General features: G+C 41.9%; 1 protein-coding gene across 3 annotated transcripts in view; it reads right to left on the minus strand.

The window, feature by feature from the left end:
- SYVN1 (synoviolin 1) overlaps nucleotides 1–24,186 on the minus strand; it is a 1,102,750-nt gene that overhangs the window by 117,663 nt on the left and 960,901 nt on the right. For all 3 annotated transcript variants that reach the window (XM_044075840.1, XM_044075842.1, XM_044075841.1), the window contains exon 13: nucleotides 22,938–23,081. In XM_044075840.1, the coding sequence (XP_043931775.1) occupies nucleotides 22,938–23,081 (144 nt within the window). The remainder of the gene's footprint in view (nucleotides 1–22,937; nucleotides 23,082–24,186) is intronic.

The raw sequence follows: 24,186 nt of genomic DNA on the forward strand, positions 1-24,186 counted from the left end.
ACAGTAAGTGAGCCTTTTATAGTGGTAGTAGTTTTTATAGTTTTCTCCAATACAAAGTTAAGGTCCCATGCTGGAGTTGGAGCTCTCCTAGGTGGTCTTAAATTTCTGGCCCCTCTGAGAAACTGCTTGAGCAGTGGATGAGAGAAGAGGGGAGGTTCTGTGTTATAATGCGCTGAAATGGCTGAGGCATGAATTGTAAAGCATCTCAGTTAAGTACTGCAAAATCTGAGGTAAATTGAGCACTGTTGTGCTTATCCCTTGAGACTGGCTCCAGGCACAGAATCTTTTCCATTTTTCAGCATAACATTTTCTAGTACTAGGTCTTCTTGACTCTAACATGATATCCATCACTGGTTTACTGAGGGATGGTAAAGGAGAGATTAGGAAATTAGCCAGGCTGCTAGGTTGAGTGTTTGAAGCTGAGGGTGCAGAATCTGGTTCTCCTGCTTAGACAACAGGGTAGGGATCTGAGGCAGGTGCCAAGGGGCCTGCAGTGACACACTGCATAATAGGGGGTACCAGTGTTGGCTTGGCCAGTCTGGAGCAATCAAAACTCGTCCTTAGTTTGTCTTGTTTGATCTTTAGTAGTACTTTGGAGAGCACAGGCAGAGGAGGAAAGGCATAGACTGATAGGTTTTTCCAGCTGAAGGACAGAGCATCCACCTTCCATGCTTGTTGTGGGGAGTCCTTGTGCAAAATTTGTCCAATTGGTAGTTCTTGGGGGAGGCAAACAGGTCTATACCTGGGCTCCCCCATTTGCTTGTCAACATTTTGAAAACCTTTGGTTCCTTTTTCTACTTGTGTGGGTCCATGAGGTTTCTGCTTACTCCATCTGCCAGTGTATTCAGTTTTCCCGGCAGGAATTGAGCTTGTAGATGCACTTGGTAGCTCAAGGCTGTGTTCTACAATGCCATGACTAGTCTGCAGAGGGGGTAAGAATGGGTACACCCCTGCTTATGTACCACATAACAGTGGTGTCTGTCTTTACCATTAATTGCCCTGGAAGAATGTGGTCCTTGAAGGCTGTCAGAGCATTCTGTACAGCTAAGCTTTCTTTTTGACTGATATGTAGGTGCATTTCACTTGGGCTCCATTTGCCCTGAATGCACTTCCCTGCCAGGTGAGCCCCCATGCATAACCTGATGCGTCTGTTGTTAGGGTTTGAGCGGCAGGGGGTTGTGTGAATGGTAGTCCCTTCTTTTGGTGGCAGGCCTCTGCCCACCAAAGGAACTCTAGGCGTAGGCAAGTATGACAGGAATCATTGCTTCTAGATCCTTAGAATGTTGACACCATAGGCTTTTCAGGTACCATTGCAGTTTCCTCATATGCAGTCTTGCATATAGAATTAGAAGAATGCACGAGACCATGAACCCCAATGCTTGCAGTATTTGCCTTGCAGATAGCAGGGTTTTTGTGGCCACCTGTTTGAAGTAGGTCGTAAAATGAATTTGTTTCTCTGGTGTGAAGAAAGCCATCTGGGAAGCTGCATTCAAGCTTGCTCCCAGAAATATAATTTGTTGACAGGGTACCAGGTGTGATTACTTTTCATTTATGGTGTACCCCAGACAAGTCAGAACCCTTTGTATAAAGGCCAGATGATTCAAAAGCATGTCCTGGCTTTCTGCCTGAATTAGACAATCGTCCAGGTATGGGTATATTTGGATATTTCTTTGCCTGCAAAATGCAATGACTGGAGCTAGGCACTTTGTGAATTCCCTGGGTGCAGTAGATAAGCCAAAGGGTAGTGCAGAGAACTGATAGTGTGTGTAGCCTGCTTTGAAGCATAGGTACCTTCTGCAAGATTCCCTGATTGGGATGTGCAAGTATGCTTCCTTTTAATCTAGTGTTATCAAACAGGCATCCTTGCCTAGCATAGGAAGCAACTGGTGAAGAGTCAGCATCTTGAATTTTGGAATCACCAAAAAGGTGTTTAGAGTAGACAGGTCCAGGATAGGACATCATGAATTGTCCTTTCTGGGTACCAGGAAAAGTACTGAGTAGAAACCTTGTCCCTTTTCCTCTTCTGGTACCAACTGAATAGCCCCTATGGTTAGGAGAGAGTGTATTTGCTTTTGGGCCTCTGCTCACTGATTTGGGGGTAGATCTGGCCAACCACTTGGTGTTGGTAACGTGTGGAAGTGAAATCTGTAACCTTGGGACACTATATTTTAAAACCCATTTGTCCTGGGTAATGAGTTCCCAGTTCTTTGCATGAAAAGCAATTTTTCCCCCCAAAGGGGCAGTCGGTTGAGAAGTGTTTGGAGGTTTTAAAAAGAAGTCAAGTGAGACATTTTACCATAGGGGGGAGTTTTATTACTCCCAGATTTGGATGTGGAGGCCCCCCACTGCTTAGTCCTGTGAGTACCCTGGGACTGAAGCCTGGTTGCTCTGCTGGATCTGGGTTTGGACTGAGGTCTGGAAGAGGCAGGAAAGGACCAGTTCTTAGAAGGCCAATGCCTACTAAATCTTGGAGGTTGCACTTGTAAAAAATCTTAGATTTAGCTTTTTCCTCCATCTTTTTAAGAACAACTTCTGCTTTGTTGCCAAACAGTCGGTCCTGATTTAAGGGAGCAGCCAGTAATTTAGCTTTAACATGATCTGGCAAGGATTGCTCCTTAAGCCAAGCATGCCTTCTAAATACAGACCCAGTTACAGCAGCCCTGCAAGATGCCTCTTGTGAATCAAAACCACATTGCAAAGTATGCTTTCCAACTTGTTCAGCAGAATGTAATAAATCCAGTAAATCCTTACTTTCAGCACAATCAGGAATCAACATAATTTCCTGTTTAAGCAATCCAATAATATGCTGCTGATACTTTAACATATGAAACTGGCAGTTTAGGACCCTAATGGCTAAAGTTGCATAAGTGTATGCTTTCTTACCCATTCTATCCGGCGCCCTGGAGTCTCTATCAGAGGGGGTAAGATTTTTGGCAGTAGTAGCTTTAATGCCCTTGGGTCCCTGTGAAATAGTCTCAGGATCCGCAGTGGGATTTTTGAAAAGGAACTTGTGAGAGTCAGGAACCCTGTAACATCTATCAGGTTTTCTGGGAGCAGGGGGTAAAATGTCAGGGGCCAAGCTAGATTCAGAAAAAGCATCATCAACAGTGTCTAGTACAGGAGGTATGGCTAAAGGCCTAGGCTGGGGCAGGAGTAAGAAATTCCAAAGCCTCTTTTTAGAATCTGAGAAATCCTGACTTTCCCAATGAAAATGCTCCCTGAGAGTATGCAAGGTTTCACCAAAAGAGAAATCCTCTTGGGGGGGGGGGGGAGCAGAGGGAGTAGAGTCCTCAGCATCAGAATCCTCACAGGTAGATAAAGGTAAATCTTGGTCATCAGAGGAAACAGAAATTTCAGAATCCTGGTCAGAAGTATCATAAGGAAACTCAGTCCTAGGTCTCTTTGAGGGGGGAAGATTGGCTTCTCCTGATTAGAGTAATAAGGTCTTCAGCCATTCTTATCATTTGTTTTTTAGGCAAGGAGGCCTGACCATGAGGTCTGGGCGTCAGTTTTCTCGGCATGGTTCGAGTTTTAGGCCTTGAAGAAGAAGATGGCGTCTTTTTAATATGCAAGTCAGTAGGCCTAAATACACCCTCAGAAGCCAGTGCCTGCACAGTCGCTCCGGACCCATCCAAGGTAGAGACATCCGCAAGTTCAACAGTTGAAGCATCTTGCGTTATGCCAGACTCAGAATGGGTCTCAGTAGAGGCCTGCGAATCTGAAGAAGCAGGTATCAGGGGCTGCAAAAGCGCCTCACTGAGTACCGGCTAACTGGCGGCTGGCTTAGGAGAAGCTTCGTCGGCAGCTTTGGACCTAGGCGGCCTGTCTCTGTCTTTATCTTTGCGTTTTTTCAGAATGTTGGTAGTCGGATGGCTTTCCAAAGACATATCAGGATACTTGAACTGAGCACCAAAATATTTAGAAGCGAAAATGTACCGACGGATAGTTCTAGGTTTAAATAAGGCTCAAAACAGACAGCGCGGTACGTTGTGGTCAGGGCCTAGGCAAGGAATACAGTATGAATGAAAATCTTTATGAGGTATTTGCTTTCCACAAGAAATGCAATTATTTACTTTTACTGACATCGGTTTAGAGCAAGAAAAAGTTTCCCCAATAGCTTTTAGTTGAAGACTTCAGTTCTGAAACTCGAAAAAGAAAATTTCAGGAGTCAGCCAAACGGCACTTGCGAACTGCTTCTGCTTCGGGCACCGCACGGCAAGAAAGACTGATGTAATGGTGTCGGCTGCATGTTTTATACCCCCTGATGACCTGATGACACAGAAGGAGACAGCAACTGACGCAGGACCCAAGACTTTGTTAATCAGGCCATCCGCTGAGACGGCCAGTTCTGGTTTCATACAAAGGGAAAGGTGTTTCAGATATTGTTTTTTGATGAAAAGCTTAAGGGCTGCGAGACGGCTACACTGTTTAGGAACAAATGACTGGCAGATGGAACACGCTTTGTAACTGTGGGAAGGACCTAAGCAAAACAAGCTGTCTGAGTGCAACCTGTCAACAACGCTTACATTTTCCCTTCCTAGGTGACATGGACGGAATCAGCTAGATAAAACAAACAGCAATTTATACTTAGCAGAAAAGGTAGAAAAGGATTCTCCAATGGGGTACTTATTTTTTTAGGAGCCACTAGCACAGAGCTGAATGAGCAAGCTGATGTTCAATTGTAAAAACTCCAAAAACACACGTAGTAAAAACAACTTTCTCACTATTGACGTGGTTGATTTATACACATCTATCCCACATACAGAAGCAGTAGAATGGGTAGCACTAATGATGAAAGAAAAAAATGCTCCAGCTAGAGACACTGATTTGGTTACTGAACTTATTGACATCATATCGACTGGTCAATATTACCTACAAAAACATGGTGTAGCTTTGGGCTCCCCGTGTGGAGCTAGTTTAGCTAACCTTTTTGTAGCTTATTGGGAAAAGCTGTTAGTGTTTGATAAACCAGATGTAATGAATCTTGTAGTGTATTATAAGAGATTTTTAGATGATAGTTTTATTATCTTTAAAGGTGACATGAATACAGCTGACAGACTAATTGACTATTTCAATTCTACTACTACATTTTTCTGATTCACCCATAAATTTGACTCTAGTATTGACTATTTAGATGTTAAATTAACAAAAGTTCTTTTTAACAAAAAGTTGTGTTCTACTATTTATAGAAAACCTACATACTGTAACTTTTTTTACACTATTCTAGTGCACACCCTTTTAAACAGAAACGTTCTATTATAAAGGGACGACTAATCAGGGCAGCTAGAATGTGTTCTTTAGAAGTTGATTTTTCAACAAAATGTCAACTATTGGAAAACATGTTCGTGAACAGAGGGTATCCTACCCATTTAATTCACAAACTGATTTTGGAAGTGAAAACCAAACGTAGGACTGGTATTATTAATCCTATCTTAAATGTTACGACTTCCAATAGTGAGTTAACACTCGATGAAGCTGACAGTTTTAAAACTAGTACTGGTCCAACTAATATTAGTATTGATTTAAATGATTCCCAACTTGTAAGCACATTTAAGGAAGTGATATCTCAGAGTCATAATGTACCTGTAGTTAGACATCAGGATACAAGTCACTTGTATAAGTCATGCTTCATTACAACTTTTAATAATGATAGCGATCAAGTTAGATCTACCTTATATAAGAACTGGAACCTCTTACATAAAGACAACTTGCTAATGGAGAGAATTGGGCCACACCCAATAATAATATATAAGAGGGGAGTCAACTTGAATAGTTTACTTGAAGTTAAAAAACTTAGATCTAATAACAGGTCATTTGGCTCCTTCCCTTGTGGGGTATGTAAGATGTGTAAATATATAAAAACAGGCAGCACTTTTGAAATAGCAGGAAAAAAATATCAGATTTTACATAAAACTGACTAATTCCAAAAGTATTATTTATTTGGCTTGTTGTAAAAATTGTTGTGCGTTCTATATAGGGAAAACAGATCGCAAATTTCGAGATAGAATTTATGAACACACTTATGCTATTTCTAAGAACAAGAGTGACAATGCTTTAGTTAAACATATTAACATGAAAGCAAGCCACTCTTTCCAATTTTTAGCAATAGACCAACTTGTTAACGACATTAGGGGAGGACCCACGTCCTTGTTATTAGAATGTCGTGAACTTGAGTGGCAATTGTCACTAAATGCATTTTCTCACCCTGGTCTTAACGACAATTGTAGCATAGCTTGTTTATTGAAATTAAAGAGCTGTAGGAGACAATAGGTTTCTTTTTAGATGACATCTTTGATTTTAAGAGCTGCATAGAAGAGTTTGTAGTATTATAAACTCTATTAGTACTAGAGCGTTCATACATCTTTTATACAAGCTGTGTATTAATTCATTTTAAACAAATTTAAACTGCAGCTTCAGTTCATTATCTAGTTATTATAAAAAACATTTTTTGAAAAACTGATTTTTAAAAAACGTTTTTTAAAATATGAAACAAGTCTTGTATTCTAGTTTTACTATGCGCAGTGATTTGGCTACTATAATTGTTGACACTTGTAAATGGATTTAAGTTGTGCTGTTAAGCGGTGCTTCAACCTGTGTTGCTTTAAATTTATATTGTCCCCCCCCCTCAAACGATACACACTGATTGGTCAGTGCCATCATTTTATTTTGAAGCGGACTGTTTAAATTGTACTACATTGCCGTGGTTAATTTATTTCTGAAGAAGTTACTCTTGTTGAGTGACGAAAACATTGTTTAGTTGTAATAAACTTTTACACATTAAAACAATAGACCTTTGCATGTTAACAGACTTTTCGAGAGGCTGGTTAGAACCCTGTTGATGTTCAATTGTGTCAGAGAAAGTCTGAGGTCTGTGCATGCGGACGTCACATTTATGGTCCACTGTTTATGGTCCCTGTGTGTGATGTCCCACGCACCTTACAGCAAACCAGGTTAAGCTTTTGTATATAAGACGGACAATTCTGGTCATCTGAAGCAGAGGATCCCACACATGAGAATACTGCAACATGAAAATAGAAGGTACATCAATAATTATGATGCAAGTAATGCCAACGATATTTACATTTACAATAATACTGACAACAATCTGAATGTTCAAGCTAGTAACGTGGGTGTTATGAATGAACAGGTTTTTCACAATGTGTACAAAGCCACAGGACCAGACAGACAAATGAGTGATAGAGAAATGGAAGACCACTGACAGCATTCAGTACCTCTCAGACGGGGATGAGAGAACACCAGAATTCCTAAACAGCCACAACTCTAAGGGCTCATAACATAAGAACCCAGTACACATGAACAGGAATTATCACAACAATTAGAACTACAACCAGGGATACAGCCCACCAAAGTTCCATAGAGAAGAGAACTACCATCTGAACCCAAGGAGGGAGGACCAGAACTGGAGGAGGAAGCAGTGGGCCAAGGCCAGAAAGTTGAGGTACCTGAGGATAAACAACTTCTACTCATCAGGGCCATTTGCCTGCAGATAGAATTAGCCCCCAGAATCTGGAATCATTCGAAGAAACCACTGGCAGCATTTGAAGAAAGTGCTTAATTAGAGGACTTGCATTCAAACCTCGGAAAAGGAGCGAAGAGACACAAACCATCACTGATTTAAAAATGTATGTGAAAAAGTTGAATTTGAAACTTGTATTTCATGAGAAAAACAACATGGAGGAAGATAAACCCATCAAAGAAAAAATTAAAAGACCCAGCAGTTTTTGCACCCCCCCCCCCCCCCACTTGCAGCCTTTGAGATAAAATGCAAGCTTGACATAAGAGAGGCTCTCAAAAAAACACCAAAACAGAACAAAGTTTCAAAGGATGAGATACTAGCACTTAAGAATTTGCTGATGGCATACTTGCTACAGATACTGACAGTTATAAAATGAAAATAGAGAACATGATGTACACCACCTGAATTTTAATCTAAACATTCCTTTGAGGAGATTAAAACTGCATATATCGAATGAAAAGATACAGCAAACCACAATGCTTAACGCAGAAATTATTAGTGAAATTTTTTTTGAGTATATAAACACTCCTTACCCTAATTACCTTGTTTTTTTTTTGGGATTCCCAAACCCCATAAGAATAGGGAAGATCCATCTTGCAGACCTGTTATTGCACATGGAGGTTCCATATCAGAGGCCACTTTCATAAACTTACATTCTATTCTTCAGTCTCTTGCTGAAAAGAACTCTCTTATTTAAGAATCACTCGACTTTTTTTAAGAAAAATAAAAAGTTTATGATAATGAACAAAGCATTTTGGTAACTACTGATGCTGAAGTCCTATACACTGTACATGTGCTGTATTGAAGCAGCTACAAAAGGGCATACTAAATGCTTGGGAAAGTTAATAAACTTGGTGTTGAGTTAATTATTTTCAGTTTCTATGGCCAGGCTTACAAACAGAGTGTCAGTATTGATAAAGACAGAGGAAAATTAATCAGTAACTTAGACAGGAAACCAACAGTGAAATACTTACTTCACAGAGATAGTATGCATCCAGTAAAAACTGAGCACAATGTAACAAAATCACAAGGCTACAAATTATCATACATTACTACAGATTTGGTCCCTTTTCTCAAAAATATGAATGATCTTGAAAATGATTTCTTAACCAGAGGATACGAATCAAGCACGTTACATATAATCCTGGATCCCATTAGAGATTCTAAAAAAGTTATGTACTCACCATAACGTTCCATCTAATTAGATAACTTCATTTGTCAGCAACATGTGGGTATCGGATCCGACCTGAATCCGAGCTGGCAGCTTTCCAAGCTAAAGATCTGAGCTCCAAGCTCCTCCCCTTACCCATAATACCCTGCTACCTCCTTCCAGTCCTCAGATCGCGTTTGCCCAATTATACAATTTCACCTAGACAAAACAACTACCTGAAACATCCTAACCTAATGAATACCAAAAGCTGAGATCATTCTAGGATTCAGATAACCAAAGAACCAGGTTAGGGGGAAGGGGGGGGTCGGTTGCTGACAAATTAAGTTACCTACTCAGATGGAACGTTATGGTGAGTACATAACTTCTTTATCTGAAGTAGTTAACTTCATTTGATCAGCAACCTGTGGGACAGAGTCCCCAGCTACCAAAAACTTGGGAGGTCCTCAAGGAAGGTTATTCTGGAGCACTGCAGAGCCAAAAGCTGCCCTTCCTCTGAATATTAAATCCAATTTATAATGAGAGATAAAGGTATGAGAGGAAGCCCAAGCAGCCACAGAACAAATGTCATCCAAGGGCACTCGACCAGAACGCGGCAGAAGTAGCCATAGAATGGGTAGAAGGGGCATGAATCCCTAAGGGCTCTGGCAGACCAGATATCTTGTATGTGAGCAAAATGCAGTGAGAAATCCATCTAGCTAGAGTCACCTTCAACACTGGCTTACCCAAGAAAGGCTTTGCAAAGGAAACAAAGAGCTGCTCTGACTTGCGAAAGGCAGCTGGTTCTGTGCAGGTAAAAGCGCAATTGTCTATGAACATCTAACAAATGAAGTTTGTATTCCCCTTTATTCTGATAGTTAGGGAAGAAAACTGGTAGATTAATGGACTGATTGATGTTCGCCTCAGAAGCCACTTTAGGTAAGAAAAAAGGGTTAGTCCTGAGAGACTCTGTCCTTATGGAAAACAAGATATGGTGGTTTAGTACAAAGGGCCTGGAGTTCTGACACCCTTCTAGCTGAGGTAATAGCTATTAAGAAAGCAGTTTTCCAACATAAGAATTTTAAATCAACAGAAGCTGCAGGTTCAAAGGGTGATCCAGTTAGAGCCTGAAGGACCAAAGTTAGGTCCCATGGGGGAACAGCGTTCCTAATAGGAGGTCTCAAAAGAAAGGTTCCTTTCAAGAAGGTCTTACAAATCTTAGTGGAAGCTAAAGGACTAAGATTGTCTCCAATGTGAAAATGGGAAATGGCAGCCATTTGAAACTTTACAGTAGAAGAACTGGCCCTTTGATGAAAAATATGAGATAGGAAATCAAGCACTGCAGGAATGGGAGCAGTGAAAGGATCCAAATTCTTATGCGAGGCCCAAATGGAAAACCGTTTCCATTTGCTGTTGTAAACCTTTCTGGTAGAAGGCCTATGCGCCGCTACCAGGATGGATCTAACTGCAGACGAGATACCGGGAGTCCAGGCAACTAATGGAACTAGATCAACCAAGCTGAGAGCTTGAGGTCATCCAGATTCGGAATTTCTAATCCCGAAGGATGAGAAATCAGATCCGGGATTTGATCTAAGCTCCAAAGAGGAGCTATAAGATGAGACTCTAGGTACGGGAACCAGGTCTGACGAGGCCAGAATGGGGCTATGAGGATAATGTTGTTCCCCAACTGACAAGCTTTCTGTAAAAATTTTGTCATTAACGGAAGGAGAAAGATAAGCATAACAAAGACCGGATGGCCAAGCATGAGCTAGAGTGTCTCTGGGGAATTGGAGCGAAAAACTCGCTGCACTTCACGTTTGAAGGCGATGCAAACAGATCGCAGCAAGGCTTACCCCACTTGCGGAAGATCTGTTTCGCTATTAAGGGGTTCAGAGACCACTCGTAAGGCGAGAGGATAGTTCAACTCAGCTTGTCTGCTAGGATGTTGGACCGACCCGGAATGTACGTTGCTAACAGAAAACGGTTGGTGGATATCGCCCAATCCCAAACTCTCATGGCTTCTCGGCAAAGAGGGTAAGACCTGGTCCCCCCCTGTATGTTGATGTACCAGACCACTGACATGTTGTCTGTCTGAATTGCAATAGTCCCTGGAGGGAGAAAGGCATGAAGAGCTTGCAACGCTAGAAGCACCGACCGCTCTCATCTCCAGAACACTGATATGCAGAACGGTCTCTGAGTCCACGTACCTTGGACAGTTCTGCCCATGCAATGACCCCCCCCCCCAAGGCGAGAAGCATCTGTGGTTACCGTGGCTTGAGGTTGTGGCACTATGAACGGTTGCCCTTCCTGAAGCTCTCGAGACTGGAGCCACCATATGAGGGAATTTCTGTAAACTCTGCTGAGGGGGATCGGAGAGTCCAACGGGTGTTGAAGGATGGACCACTGGACCTGCAAGGTTCACTGGAGGACCCTCATGTGCAAGCGATCTAATGGCGAAAGGTTGATTGCTGCTGCCATGGACCTAAGGCTCTCAGGACTAACTCCGCTAATGAGGCTAGAGATTGAAGCAGTGCTAGAACGTGAAGAGTTAAGCTGCGAAGCCTGTCCGACGTCAAGAAGGCCTTGGTCTGAAGTGTATCTATTCTGGCCCCTATGAAGTCCAGGACTTGCATTGGTTGAAGGGATGATTTCTTGTAATTTACAGTGATCCCCAACTGGGAGGCTAAGAGCAGGAAGCAATCCCTGGCTGAGCAGAGTAGATGCCTGGTGGAGGAGGCAAGGAGCCAGTCGTCCAGGTAAGGAAAAACCTGTATTCCCTGAAACCGCAGGTGGGCCGCTACAACTGCCATGACCTTGGTGAACACCCTCGGGGCTGTGGTGAGGCCGAATGGTAGGACCCTGAACTGGTAATGACTGGCCCACAACCGAAAGCAGAGAAACCTCCTGGATCATCTGTCCATGAGAATGTGGTAGTACGCATCCTTGAGGTCTATGGAGCACATCCAGTCGTTCTCCTGCAGTAGGAGGAGAATGGACTGAAGAGTGACCATCCGGAATTTCTCCTTGGCAACGAAGAGGTTCACTGCAGAAAGGTTGAGAATTGGTCTCAAGTCCCCTGTCTTTTTTGGCACCAAAAAGAACCTGGAGTAATTGCCTAACCAGGACTGGCCTGGGGGGATGTGCTGGATGGCTCTTTTTTCTAGCAACTTTATTTCTAAAGCTGCAGCCTCCCTCTGACTGGGTGGAACATGGGGGGGGGTGCCTCGATTGAGGAGGAAGATTTATGAAGGGAATAGAGAAGCCTCTGGATATTATTCGAAGCACCCAGCGATCTGTTGTGAAGGACTCCCATAGTGCCACGTGCTTCGAAAAACGCCCCCCCGACTGCCTCCAGAGAGGAGCAGTCAGGCAACCCCTCAGAGCTGCTGCGTGGGTCGATCGGAGAAGGGTTCCTGTGACCCAAAATTCTTCGCCCCCCCCTCTGCCTCTGGGCCGGCATCCACCTTGTCTGCCTCTGCCTCTGAAGGATGAAGGGTCCGGAGCGTAATGGGACTGCTGAGACTTCCAGAAACACATCATCTTTTGTCCTCTCTGGTTCCTAGAAAAGGACCTTTGAGGAGCCGAGAAGCGGATTCCGACGGCAGACAGCATCTTCCCGTCTTTCTCGCTCTGGACCAATGTATCGTGGACGGTCTTGCCAAACAGGGTAGAACCGAAGGGAACATTTGTGAAGGACGCCTTGAAGGGTTCTGCAAAGTCGGAGCCAGGCATGATGCCGTAAGGCGATGCATGATCTGCTGGCTCTAGCGGCCCCCTCTGTGGCATGGCAGAGTAGCCGCATAGACATGTTCAATACAGATTTCAGAGTGGCCATGCGAGTCGAGAAGGTCCGTTTGTCCTCGGCCGACATGGACTGAGGGAATTCCTTCACCAGATCTTGCTGAAGCCTAATCACATGGGCCAAGTAATTCAGCGCCGTTATGGAAAAGGTAGCTGAAGCAAACATCTGCTTTCCGATGTGATCCATCGTCAGAGACTCCTTATCAGGAGGATGGACCGAGGAACTATCCTGTGCCAGTTCCTTCTTGGAGACAGCCGCCACCACCATGGCATCTATCGGGGAACCTTTACTCCACGCTGTCCTATCCACAGGGGGACTAAGGATCTTATCTGGTCTCCTGGGGACTGGCTCCTTCCATGCCCTGGTAGTAATGTGGTCTACCAGGGGGTCGGCCGGAGGGGACACCCAAGAGGTAGACGGGCCTGCGTCAAACGCCTCCAGAAACACAGACTCATCCGAGGAGGGGTTTTGGGCTGACCACCCCCCTTTTAGGCGTAGCATTTTCATAATGTTTACAAAGGAGACGTTCTCGGGGGGTGACCTGGGGGAAACTTCCTCTTCATCTAAATCGGTGTCTTCCGTGAGGGACTTGAGGGGAGTCCAAGTGCCTCCTCTTACACTTACGTTTGTGAGGGACCTTCTCGGCGGGACTGTCCGAGGAGGGCTCACCAACAGGGTCATGTTCCTCCAGTGGAACTGGCTGGGACATAGATGCAGGCTGTCCCTGGGGTCAGATGATGGAAGACAAGCCCATCTGCGAGGGAATGGTGGCTGGATCCGTAGCACAAGCAGAGGGTCTCGAACCTCTCGAGAGAACCCTCTCCACCATGTCGAAGGCCGAAGGTGAACCGCTCTCTCTGGGTTCCATGAGCAACACCCTCGGATCCGATGCGGGGATCGGAGAAGCTGAAGCGATCTGACCCAAAAGGGAAGTGTGCTCAGACTGCAACTGAGCCGAAGACACACCTACCCCCTCGGATCCGATGCATGGCTCTCGGCCCTGAGAGCTCGGATCTGAAAAGGGATCAGACAAACTCGAGGGCAAGGCCGGCAAAGTAGCAACTACTGTCGACGCCGACTCCCTGACTCCAAGACTACTCAGATCCGACGTTGGCTCCGAAACCCGATAATGGATCGGAGAAGGAGCTATAGGGGCAAGAATGGGGCCGAGCTCTCCCCCCGGAGGGGGGGGGGGGGAGGCAGGAGCACTCCCATCTGCATCTGGGCTTGGAGGAAGCGACGCATCATCCAGTCCATGTCAGCGTCTGAGAGGCTTCGTGTCGACCTAGAAGAGGCCGCTGAAGCTGGCCGGGAAGTTTGCCATGACAACCTTGAAGATGGCCAGGGCTCCTCCAGCGTGAAACGCGGGGAACGGAGCCAAGAGGGGGAGGACCCGGGAATCTTCAGGGGAGTAGAGAGCTGTTTAGCCGGTGGGGCCGAGGGGGCAGAGTCGGCCTGCCACTTGTGGCTCCTATGTTTCTCTCTATCCCTATCTCTCTCTCTTTCTCCCTCCTCTCTTTTCTCTTAGAGTCCTTCTCTCCCTGGGAAATGGTGGGAGGTTGAGTCCCAGCCAGGGGAGATAGCACAGCTGGCTGAACAGCTGCAGCCGCGGCTGGAGCCACTGAGGGAGAGGAGGAAGAAACAGAATCCATGGGTAAAAGACCCGCCAGGATCAGCTTTGTTCCTCCTATCCCTCACAGCCCGGGGGTTAAAGGCTGCGCAGATATGGCAGCCCGATGATAAATGCGCTACCCCCAGGCAAAGAATGCACTGAGTGTGGCCATTGGCTGGGGAGAGCTTATGGCCACACTCAGAGCACTTGGAGAAAATGGCTTTAGGACCTTCGGCCATAACAAAAACCACAACCACACACACTGACACACAAGTATAAGGGGAAGGGTGAATATACTAAAATTAAGCTAGGCTAATGGGTTTAAACAAGCACAAACACACACCTCTCAAAATTTTTCAAAAAGTCAAGTATATAACCAATACTCACTACTTAACCGCCAAGAGCTCGTAACTCGTGCTTGTCAAAGCCGCGGCAAACGAGATCTGAGGACTGGAAGGAGGTAGCAGGATATTATGGGTAAGGGGGAGGAGCTTGGAGCTCGGATCTTTAGCTTGGAAAGCTGCCGGCTCGGATCCAGGTTGGATCCGATACCCACAGGTCGCTGATCAAATGAAGTTAATTACTTCAGATCTAACAATGACCCTTGTGTAAAATAGGGCTTTTGGTAGAATTATGCAACACGGACACCATAACCCAAAAGAAGAGAAAAGTAAGGACAGCTGCATTCTAACTTACACCTGGGATTTCAATACAATTAAAGCCATTGAAGAGAGACTTCAATACAATTAAAGCCATTGAGGAGAGCCGGGGCAACCTCACTGACAATCAGCAGCTTAGAAGGGTTTTAGAAGACCACCCTACTTTTGTATATAAAAAAGAGCAGAAGCATACATAGCTATGTGGAAAATAAAAACAAGGAACACCAGGATGACATGAGCACTGAAATCTGTGGGCCACCTACCTACACTTTCTGTGAATACTTGAAGGTGTGTGACTCATATGAGTGCCCCATCTGAAAAAGATGGTGAAATCTTCCGCAGGTGGTAACTGTAATACTGAAAACGTTGTATATAGGGCCATGTGTAATGACTGCCTTGCATTTTATGTGGGTAAGACTATGAATAAACTGAAAAGGAGGATTTCAGGTAAACTTTCTGACATCAGACATAAATGCCAGAGGAACACCTTATCCAAACACTTCATAGAACTTTTAAAGATTTAATTGTTGTTTTTTGAAAGGTTGCTGTGTCATGTGATATGTTTGAATGAGATATAAAAATGCTATTTTATGTAAGACACTGAAGAAGGATAGTTTGCATCTGAAAGCTTTGTCGTTCTATTAAATTTTAATGATGGTGTGGAGCTTTATTTGCTTGAAGCTGTTTGGTCTGTATCCTCCACTTCACCACTGGTTCACCTTTTTTCTGCGACTTCGTAGAACAGCCCAGACATTCTGGTTTTAAATTTATCATTCTGGACTGTGTGGCGATGGATGCGCTTGAAGGGGAAATCAATGGTGTGTTGGAGAAAAAAGAACTATGCTGGCAGTTAAAAGTAAATGCATTTAGAAAACCACGACTTAACTATGATTGTTCTAAGAGTGTGGTGAATTCACGTAAGCTGCCACACAATCTGTAAAGGTTTTTTTTTTTAAGGGAATTCTTTGAGGAATATTTTTATATACTAAATAATAATGATATGTAGAATGTGTATGTGTATATATATATATATATATATATATATATATATATATATATATATATATATATATAAATACATATATGCATATAGATGGTTTCACTTTATAATCTTGAAATACTGAAATAGCGAATTTCAGTATCTCGAGATTATAAAGCCAAATTCTCAAATAAATTCTCAAAATAAAGCCGAATTCTCAAAATACCAAAACCCCAAAAGCGCGAAATTCAAAATCGCGAACGTAAACACACCATACACCACACAACACATGCACCATCCTTCCCACACTACAATGAACAAAACACACACAAGCACAAAAACACACAAACAAATCTACCCTACAAATAAGCAGGGGGGGGCAAGCCCCCCCACTGCACTGCCCATGTGAGGGGCTACACCCCCCACATCCCCACTAATATATCAACTCCGAGGTCGCACCAAATAGAAAAAGACAGTAAACTCACCACTACACACTCTACAGTCCCTTCGGACACACACATCACATATATACAAACACCACCACTTTCAACACTTAAAACACTCATACTTTTACCTACCTACCCTAACTCACACTGAAAACTTCCTAATACATTCACATACAGTCAAACACCTACCCAAAACACTTAAAAATATTTACTTATCTTAATCTTCAGCCAAATGCATGCACCAAACTGTACATCAGGCATACAGTACATCCCACGTCACGTAGTGGAACACCATAACTGTACATTCAACATTACCATATTCGCGGTTATAAAGTTTCGCTGTTTTAATAATTCGACTTTATGGTCTCGGAATATTGAAATTCGATATTATAAAGTGAAACCACATATATATATATATATATATATATATATATACATACACACACACACACACGTGTTTAGTTACTTTAACCTCATTGCTGCTTTGATTAGATTTATTTCATCACACTAGGGTTTTTTCATAACACTATTATCATGTAGTATTGGTGTAATTCCCCCATTTATCATACTGGTGGATACTTATGTACACACCTGCACACTTTTATACAATACTTATTTACTTCACCCACTGTTTTCTGTATTTTTTGTGTGTGTTTTTTTTCAATTAGTTTTCATTGTATAAACATGAATTGGGGCTGTAAACCTGAAAACTGTCATGACTTTTTTTTTTTGGAAAGCATTGACATTTTTTTCTGAGCTGTTAACTTACTTTTTTATGCACACTAATATACATGGATAGATATTTACTAGATAATGTTAGACAGATGTATCTTTATATTTATATTGTTCTAGTTTGATTATTTTTATGGATAGATAGCTATATGTTTTTCTTTATTTTAGTTCTTGTCACAGACCTGATGAAGGCTTTACTGCGTTAGTTAGCCAAAAGCAATTTTTGTTAAAACTCTTTATGTATATGTCATGCTTTTCTTAATACCGGATCTTGAAATGTGGGTTACAAATAGGTACAGTTTTCCTTAATTTGAATTTAGTTTGACCTAATCAGTAGTAGTGTGTGGACTGTTCTAAAATGCACTTTTACTGCCCTGTTTATATTGCTTGTCATGAACAGGCTAATTTAAAATTAAACACGTACATTTTCCACACTTACTTCTATGTATATAAAAACTGGTATGCTTAACATTGTTAAAATAATTCTGATTTTTTTGTTACTGAGGATTGCTTGTCTGTGATGAATAAAGGCTTGATGTTTTGGAATACTACCTGGATTTCATGATTTTTTGAAATTGTGACTGAGCTCATCAATGAAATTTTAAGACCACTATTTTCTCTATTTTTTTAAGGTTTAGTATATAAACACCAAGCCTAACAGTGCTTCATTTCCAATGTCACCTTCCCTCATTCTTCCTGTTGCTAAACCTCCTTCCTCTTACACCGAGAATTACATTTCATGTTTCACCCATCTCACTGCTCCTATAAACTCTGTACCCCACACATTTCACATCCCAATTATAGTTCCCTTTACATTTTTAGTAACTTTCACAATATCAAGACTACTTGCTCAGAATGTAGTTTTGCTTATCATGTGGGCAGGGGTACTCAATACTTTTCATTTTAGTGCCACTTTTGCCTATTTCATATAAATATATTTTCCTTATTCTCCATTTATCAATCAAAATTTACAGAATCATAGAAAATACAAGGCAACAAAGGCCCTGTGGCCATTTATACATTGCTAATGCCCCCTAGACCTTGCATCCTTTTTCAAGGAGTAACAGGCCAGTTAACCTAGGATTGAGCTTACGGACACCCATCTAGTTGTCTAATTTTTTGAACAAAGGTAGTGTGCCACATTGCTTCACTGAGAGTGTAAGTTTGTCCCAGAGAAGGGGTTAAGTGTTGTGTAACAAAGCTCTTTCTACAATGTTTTGTTTACTTGCTGAAGCAGGTTTATATCCCTGATTTTAGTGTTAGTGGGACTGTTTGATTTGCGGACATACAAGAGGTCCTGAACTACTGGATCTCTAATAGTCCAAAAGATAAGGCACAGATCACCTCTAAGGAGTCTACAGGACAATGAATAATTGGACAGTGCTTCTAGCCTCTTCTAGGAACTTTAGTCATTTAAGCCTGTGATCCTTTTAACTAGAACCTCTGGGGTCTTAACAGTTGCTTGATAATACCTACTAAGGTACATTCCAAAAGGGGCACTGTATTTGATAACAGGTCTGATAAGTGAGAAATACTGATGGCTAAGAACTTTCCTGCAACTCGATGAAATACCTTTTGTGATCGGCTATGTTAGATAAAAAGACTTTCTAACCACTATTACATCATGACAAGGCAAGCAAACTCTCACCACACACTCATTATGAACTGGTGTGGTCTATACTACAAGATGGATGAAGGGATTGTTTACCAAATAAAACAATACTGCACTTTTTAGCAATTAGTATTACACTGTTTTAGTTGTTGAAATGTATAAGTTCCATTTGGAGCTTCTATATCAGTTGGGGAAATGAGGATTACACAACGTTTGCCATAATCTGCAAATCTGGTAAGCCAGAGATCTCCATTTGTAATCCGAATAGCTGCAAAGCAGGTGCCAAATAGTAAGAGGAATCGAGCATGGAGCCCTGTGGAACACTTTTCATCTGCTTACCGAGGACACACCTGCCATAATCACTACACAGGCTCTATTTCTCACTCAGTCTGCTATCCACCAAACATGTAGGCATCAATTTGGAGCTCATTCAGCTTCTTTATTATGTTAGTATGTGGTATGGGATCAAAAGCCTTAGCCAGATCGAGATATGCCGTATGGAAAGCATGTCCCCTTGTCCATAGCTTGTGCTACTATCTCAAAGCTGACCAGATTCATTAAACTGGATCTACAGCAGATCAAGCCTTATAAGATTTTTGGTATCATTACACTTAGTCATGTATGACAAGTTCCATGGCTTTGCAGGTAAGACTAGTTAGGCTAATGGGTCTTTAGTTTCCAGAATCATTGATGGGTCTACCTTTGTGAAGTGACACCACAACATAACAGATAAAACCAGCAGCTAAGCTCAGGCTGAACAGCTTCAGGAGCAGTTCCACTAAGGTGTGTTTTGTGCTGTTTAATGGGCAATAGGTATATTATCAGGACTCATGGATGATGTATTCTTTTGTTTTGGCTGTACCTTTAGCAAGTGTTCCTTGGTTGTAATGGGAGGTATGCGATTCTGTAGGATATGAGGACTTTATACATTTGTTTTGGGGTGAAACACACTGAATCGGTTTGCCATCTCTACTGGATTCCAGTAGATAATGCCACTTTGGATACATTCTGAACAATGCTGGGTGCTATTTCTTAGTTTGCTAATATAAATACTGATGGATTTGTAATTATTTTTAGCTTCTGATGTAGTATAACTTCATGTGATACCTTTGTATTCCTAACATGTTTTTTTTAGTTCCTTCAATAACTATGTTAACCTTGCTTTGAGTGCTTCTGTTCTGTATACTGTTTAATGAAGCTTTCTTTTATTACTTTATATATGTTGGCCACAAGGCGGCTTGGTTTATTTTATACTTTGCAGTTTGTCTGGATCTGGTAGGGACTGCCTGGTCACTTCAATTTTCTAGGTGCACATAGAGTTTATCTGAATAGCTACTTGTTGTGGTCGTGTCTTGAACAGTTAAACTTGGAATTTGAAACTTCACAATAGAAATATAGGTTTGTACATTTGAAGTATCACAATGTTGTGATGCTTGTATATAACTGTTGGATATTTTGAAGTGAAGTATTACCAGTTTGTGACTGGATTTAACAAGGGGAACAGATGATATTGACGCCATTTTGGTAAGGACCAGGTTAAGAATATTATACCCTCTAGTTGGCTTCTTAACAATTTGATACAGATCAATTTTGTTTATGAAATTAAGGAATTTTTGGGTGTAACCTACAGTTGAGGTGTAGGTGCCTAGTTTATCAGCAGGTAGTTAAGGTCTCCTATGATAATGGAATTCCTTTTGGAGTTCATCTAGTGTACTGAGGAACCTAACATGATTTTCTGGGAGCATAAAGGAGGGGGCCCTGTAATCATACCTCTCAACCTCCTAGTGCAAGAAATCTGGACAAGGCCCAACAGAATGGGGGGACAAAGGCCCAAAAATAGGGACATGGTTTAAATACTGCGTTTATAAACTTAGAAAGTTGCTAGAGTAACATGGCTCGTTTTAACATACATTTTCCTAAGTATTTTAAGTCTGAAATTCACATATGTCATTATTTAGTGACTTCAGTCCTAAGATCATCTTAGTGATTTGCCAGAAAACCACAAATTTTATGAGGAACAGAACAAAAATATGAGACAAAAATCTGGACAGCTGAGAAGTATGCCTGTAATATACTATGATCTAATAGTTGGACCTGTTTAATGCGACTTGGACCTTAATCAGTGTGGTTTCCAGGTCCCTAGGGATCTGCTTAAAAATGACATGGTCTTTAATAAACACAGACACTCCACAACAGTTTCCACTGGGCTGAAAGGTGAGGTAGACACAAAACTCTGGAATGCAGGGAGTGCTTTCAGTACTTTTAATTGGTTTGATGCTTGATTTGTTTTTGTTAGGTTGCAAGATCCATTAACAGGACCCTGTCTAAAAAAAGGCACTATGGGGGTGGGAATCATTTTAGCCAGTGTGTGGAAGCCCTGAAATAAGGGGTGCAAGTCATGCCTGTCAATGTAAAAGTGACTGTCTAGCATTTTCTCCCCCAGTGGCACGTACTGGATCTCCCTCAAGAATGACACCCACCATGAGGCCAATTGTCAAAGCCAATCACCTTTTCTCAGTATTTTGACATAATTTGGGTAGGAATGAAGGATTCTGATAAAAAAAAGTGTTTAATATGCATTTGTGACAGGCACAGAGTGCTCCGACGTGAATCTCTATGTATCCCTCAGGGCTTAAAGTACCAGGATGTTCGCACTCACATGGATCACTATCATGTCATACTAATTTGTTTGGCTTAAGGGTATCTATGGGCTTTGACATGGCAGAGATCCTGGTTTTTGAAAGGAAACTCACTGTCATTTTCTTCTTTATTTAGCCTCATGAGAGTTGAGTTTGTGTGTCTGACAATGGAGTCAAAAATCACTAGTATACTTTTGTAAAAAAGGTGTCCAAGTACACCAGTTTTGCAGTGGTTAATTACCTGATATTCCTTTTCTGTGCTAGTTCGAATGCATGTATTAGTGTTTGATTTACACTGATCCTACTACCAGCTCTTGAAAGCTAAGGCAGGGACTTTTTATAGCATCAGCATATGAGAGTACACATTTACTTTTGTGTGGAATGCAATGGTGGTGTGTGTTGCTTACAAGTCGTGTTTGTTCTGCATGAAGGAAATCGCCAATCTGGTTAAGTACTTACATCTCTCCCATGTGATGAGCTAAATAATTTGTTGTCTGTGAGCATCGAGCAATTGTTATACTGCCTAAATACACCAAGTGCTAGGAGGCTGGCAAAAGAGGGTGGGACAAGCTGTCAAGCCTTTCATTAGTTGAAGAGTACAGTCATTTATTTATAGGTAGTTTGTATTTGTAGTGTAAAAAAAGGAACGGTAGGCAATTTCCACACTACAGCGGTAGCGTTGTCACCTCACAGTAAGACGCTGTCCAGTTCGATTCTCAGCTAGAGCATCTTCTGCGTGGAGACATGCATGAATGGGCGTACCTTCGTTGAAGGTTGTGCATCAGGGCTGGTAACTCGGCACGTAAAAATCAACTACCAATTATTAGCGGACCGGAGTTCCGCTGTGGCAACCCCTAACCGGGAAAAGCCGAAAGACACAAACAAGTCTTTTAATAACTGTAACAATGACTAGGTTTGTTGGTACAAAATTTGGCACTGGAAGAGCCTGCATCCAGTACTGTTTATCCCAGTAGGGAAAACAAAGGAAACCAATAGACAATTACCTAGGAATTCAGCCAAAATGTTCCACTTCCAGAATATAGTACAAGTTATTGCTCTGCCCCACTACTGCAGTTCTACCAGTATCCACTCTGCAGGAAGAGAGGCAAGTACCTTCCATTTGACTTTACTGTGCCTCTCTCTCAGCTGGCATAAATGCTAAGCTAATAAGATATTCAATCCACTGACCTAGTATCTTGATTTCTTTTGCAGGCAGAAGCAAAGCATTATGCCAACATAAAAATGTAGCACTCAAAGCAGATCCCTAGTCCTCAAAAGAAGCCACAGCTATAAAGACACCTATAAAGAGAATACTAATGCCATTTCCAGAAGGCAGCACTGGTACTTCTGCACCTGTTTAATAGTACCTGTGCTTTTCTGTTAGCAGCTGTTCTTCATATTTATAATGAAATGTGAACAAAAAACAATAGCTTCCATGGTTGTTTACATTTCTAAGTAGTTAATATGTCTAAGAACTACTAGTTTCCATTTTGATGTTACTTATTTTCAGAAATACTATTTTAGAAATTATTTACCCTGCCCATTCAACATTTGTTTAAAGCGGCAGTGTTTATCCTAAACACTGCCATGTTCAAAAATGTAAACAAAACAGCATGTGTGCAATAATTATTACAGTTTAACTCACCTTCCAAAATGACAATAAGACAGTGCTAACAGCTTTTCACAAGCTAAACAGTGAAGTAATTTAAAAAGTTTTTATACGCTACAATTATTTTGCACAAAATATATGATGAAGTTAGAAAGCAAATTACCAAATGGAGGCGGTGGAGGCATACCCATCCAAGGGGGTGCTGGGAATGAAAGAAAGGGGACTCCTGGGATGGTTGCAGTGTTTGAACTATCTACTCCAGCAGCTGAGGCAGCACTGTTAGGCTGTGAAGCACTGGTACCATTACCTAAGTGAAAAGATTTTATAGTTAGTGCAGTAATTCAGTAATGGACAAAATAATAACTATGACTGATCTCCACCACGGCTTTCCTAAACATAAAAAGGCTAAGATATGCAAGGACCACATAATACACTCCTCACAAACTTCATGAAAAATAAAATTCAAACATCTTACTCTGAGTAGTAGATCCATGATGACAGAAGCCCTGTGACCTCAAAGACCTTATTATTTCATGATCTATGGTAACTGTACTTGCCTAGCTTTGTGGTGCAAAGGGATGGTGCCTTGACTGTGACCACAGCTACCAGGGTTTGGTTCAGTGGCTACTGCACTAGAACAACCAGGCAAGGGAGAGACAGGATTGAAGGGGGGTGGGGAAGGTTGTATCTAAATGGGGCCACACTGAGTAGATGCAATTTCCATAGCAGAGACTAAGAAAGCCACCTCTTACACTTTGGGATGATAGGTGGGGTTGCTTAATCCTAAGTGTTAGCCCCTCCTGACACTCGCCCACAGTGAAGAGGCAGTAAATGGGTCAACTAGCTGACAGACGGCTAATGATTTGAAAAATGAGCAAAGGAATGTAAAAAAAAAAGTATCAAAATAAAATGGCATTCAAAAATGAGAGAAGAAATGTAAAAAAAAGTATCAAAATAAACAAACTGGCATTCGGAGACAACTGTACTTATCATTTACTTCTCTTAAAATATTGAAATGAACTCAAGCCAAGAAATTTAGTTTTTAAAATAAATATAAATCATGTGGTTAGTTACGTGTCCTTCCTTAACATGAAGATTAACATGTGTAATGGATACTGCTCATATACATACTCTCTACTCGCACACATACATTTATCAAGTGTTTATACACAAAATCAGTATACAACTGTTGATTATAAAAAGCCTTAAAATAAAACTTATCTACACCTGCACATACTCACAAAAAATGTCACAAAGAATAGCAGTGCTACACTTAGCATAACTGTAGATTGTTGCAGTACTTCTTTTTGGGTCTTCCTGCCGTGAAGAAGCCCATGACTGGCCCAACTTCCAAAGTTTTAGCATTATCCCTAGCCAAAGGATGTCAGAGGACTAACATCAGGGAATAAGAG

This window comes from Protopterus annectens, chromosome 6.part1 (assembly GCF_019279795.1).
Source record: "Protopterus annectens isolate FY-2018-M chromosome 6.part1, PAN1.0, whole genome shotgun sequence".
Classification (NCBI taxonomy): domain Eukaryota; kingdom Metazoa; phylum Chordata; order Ceratodontiformes; family Protopteridae; genus Protopterus; species Protopterus annectens.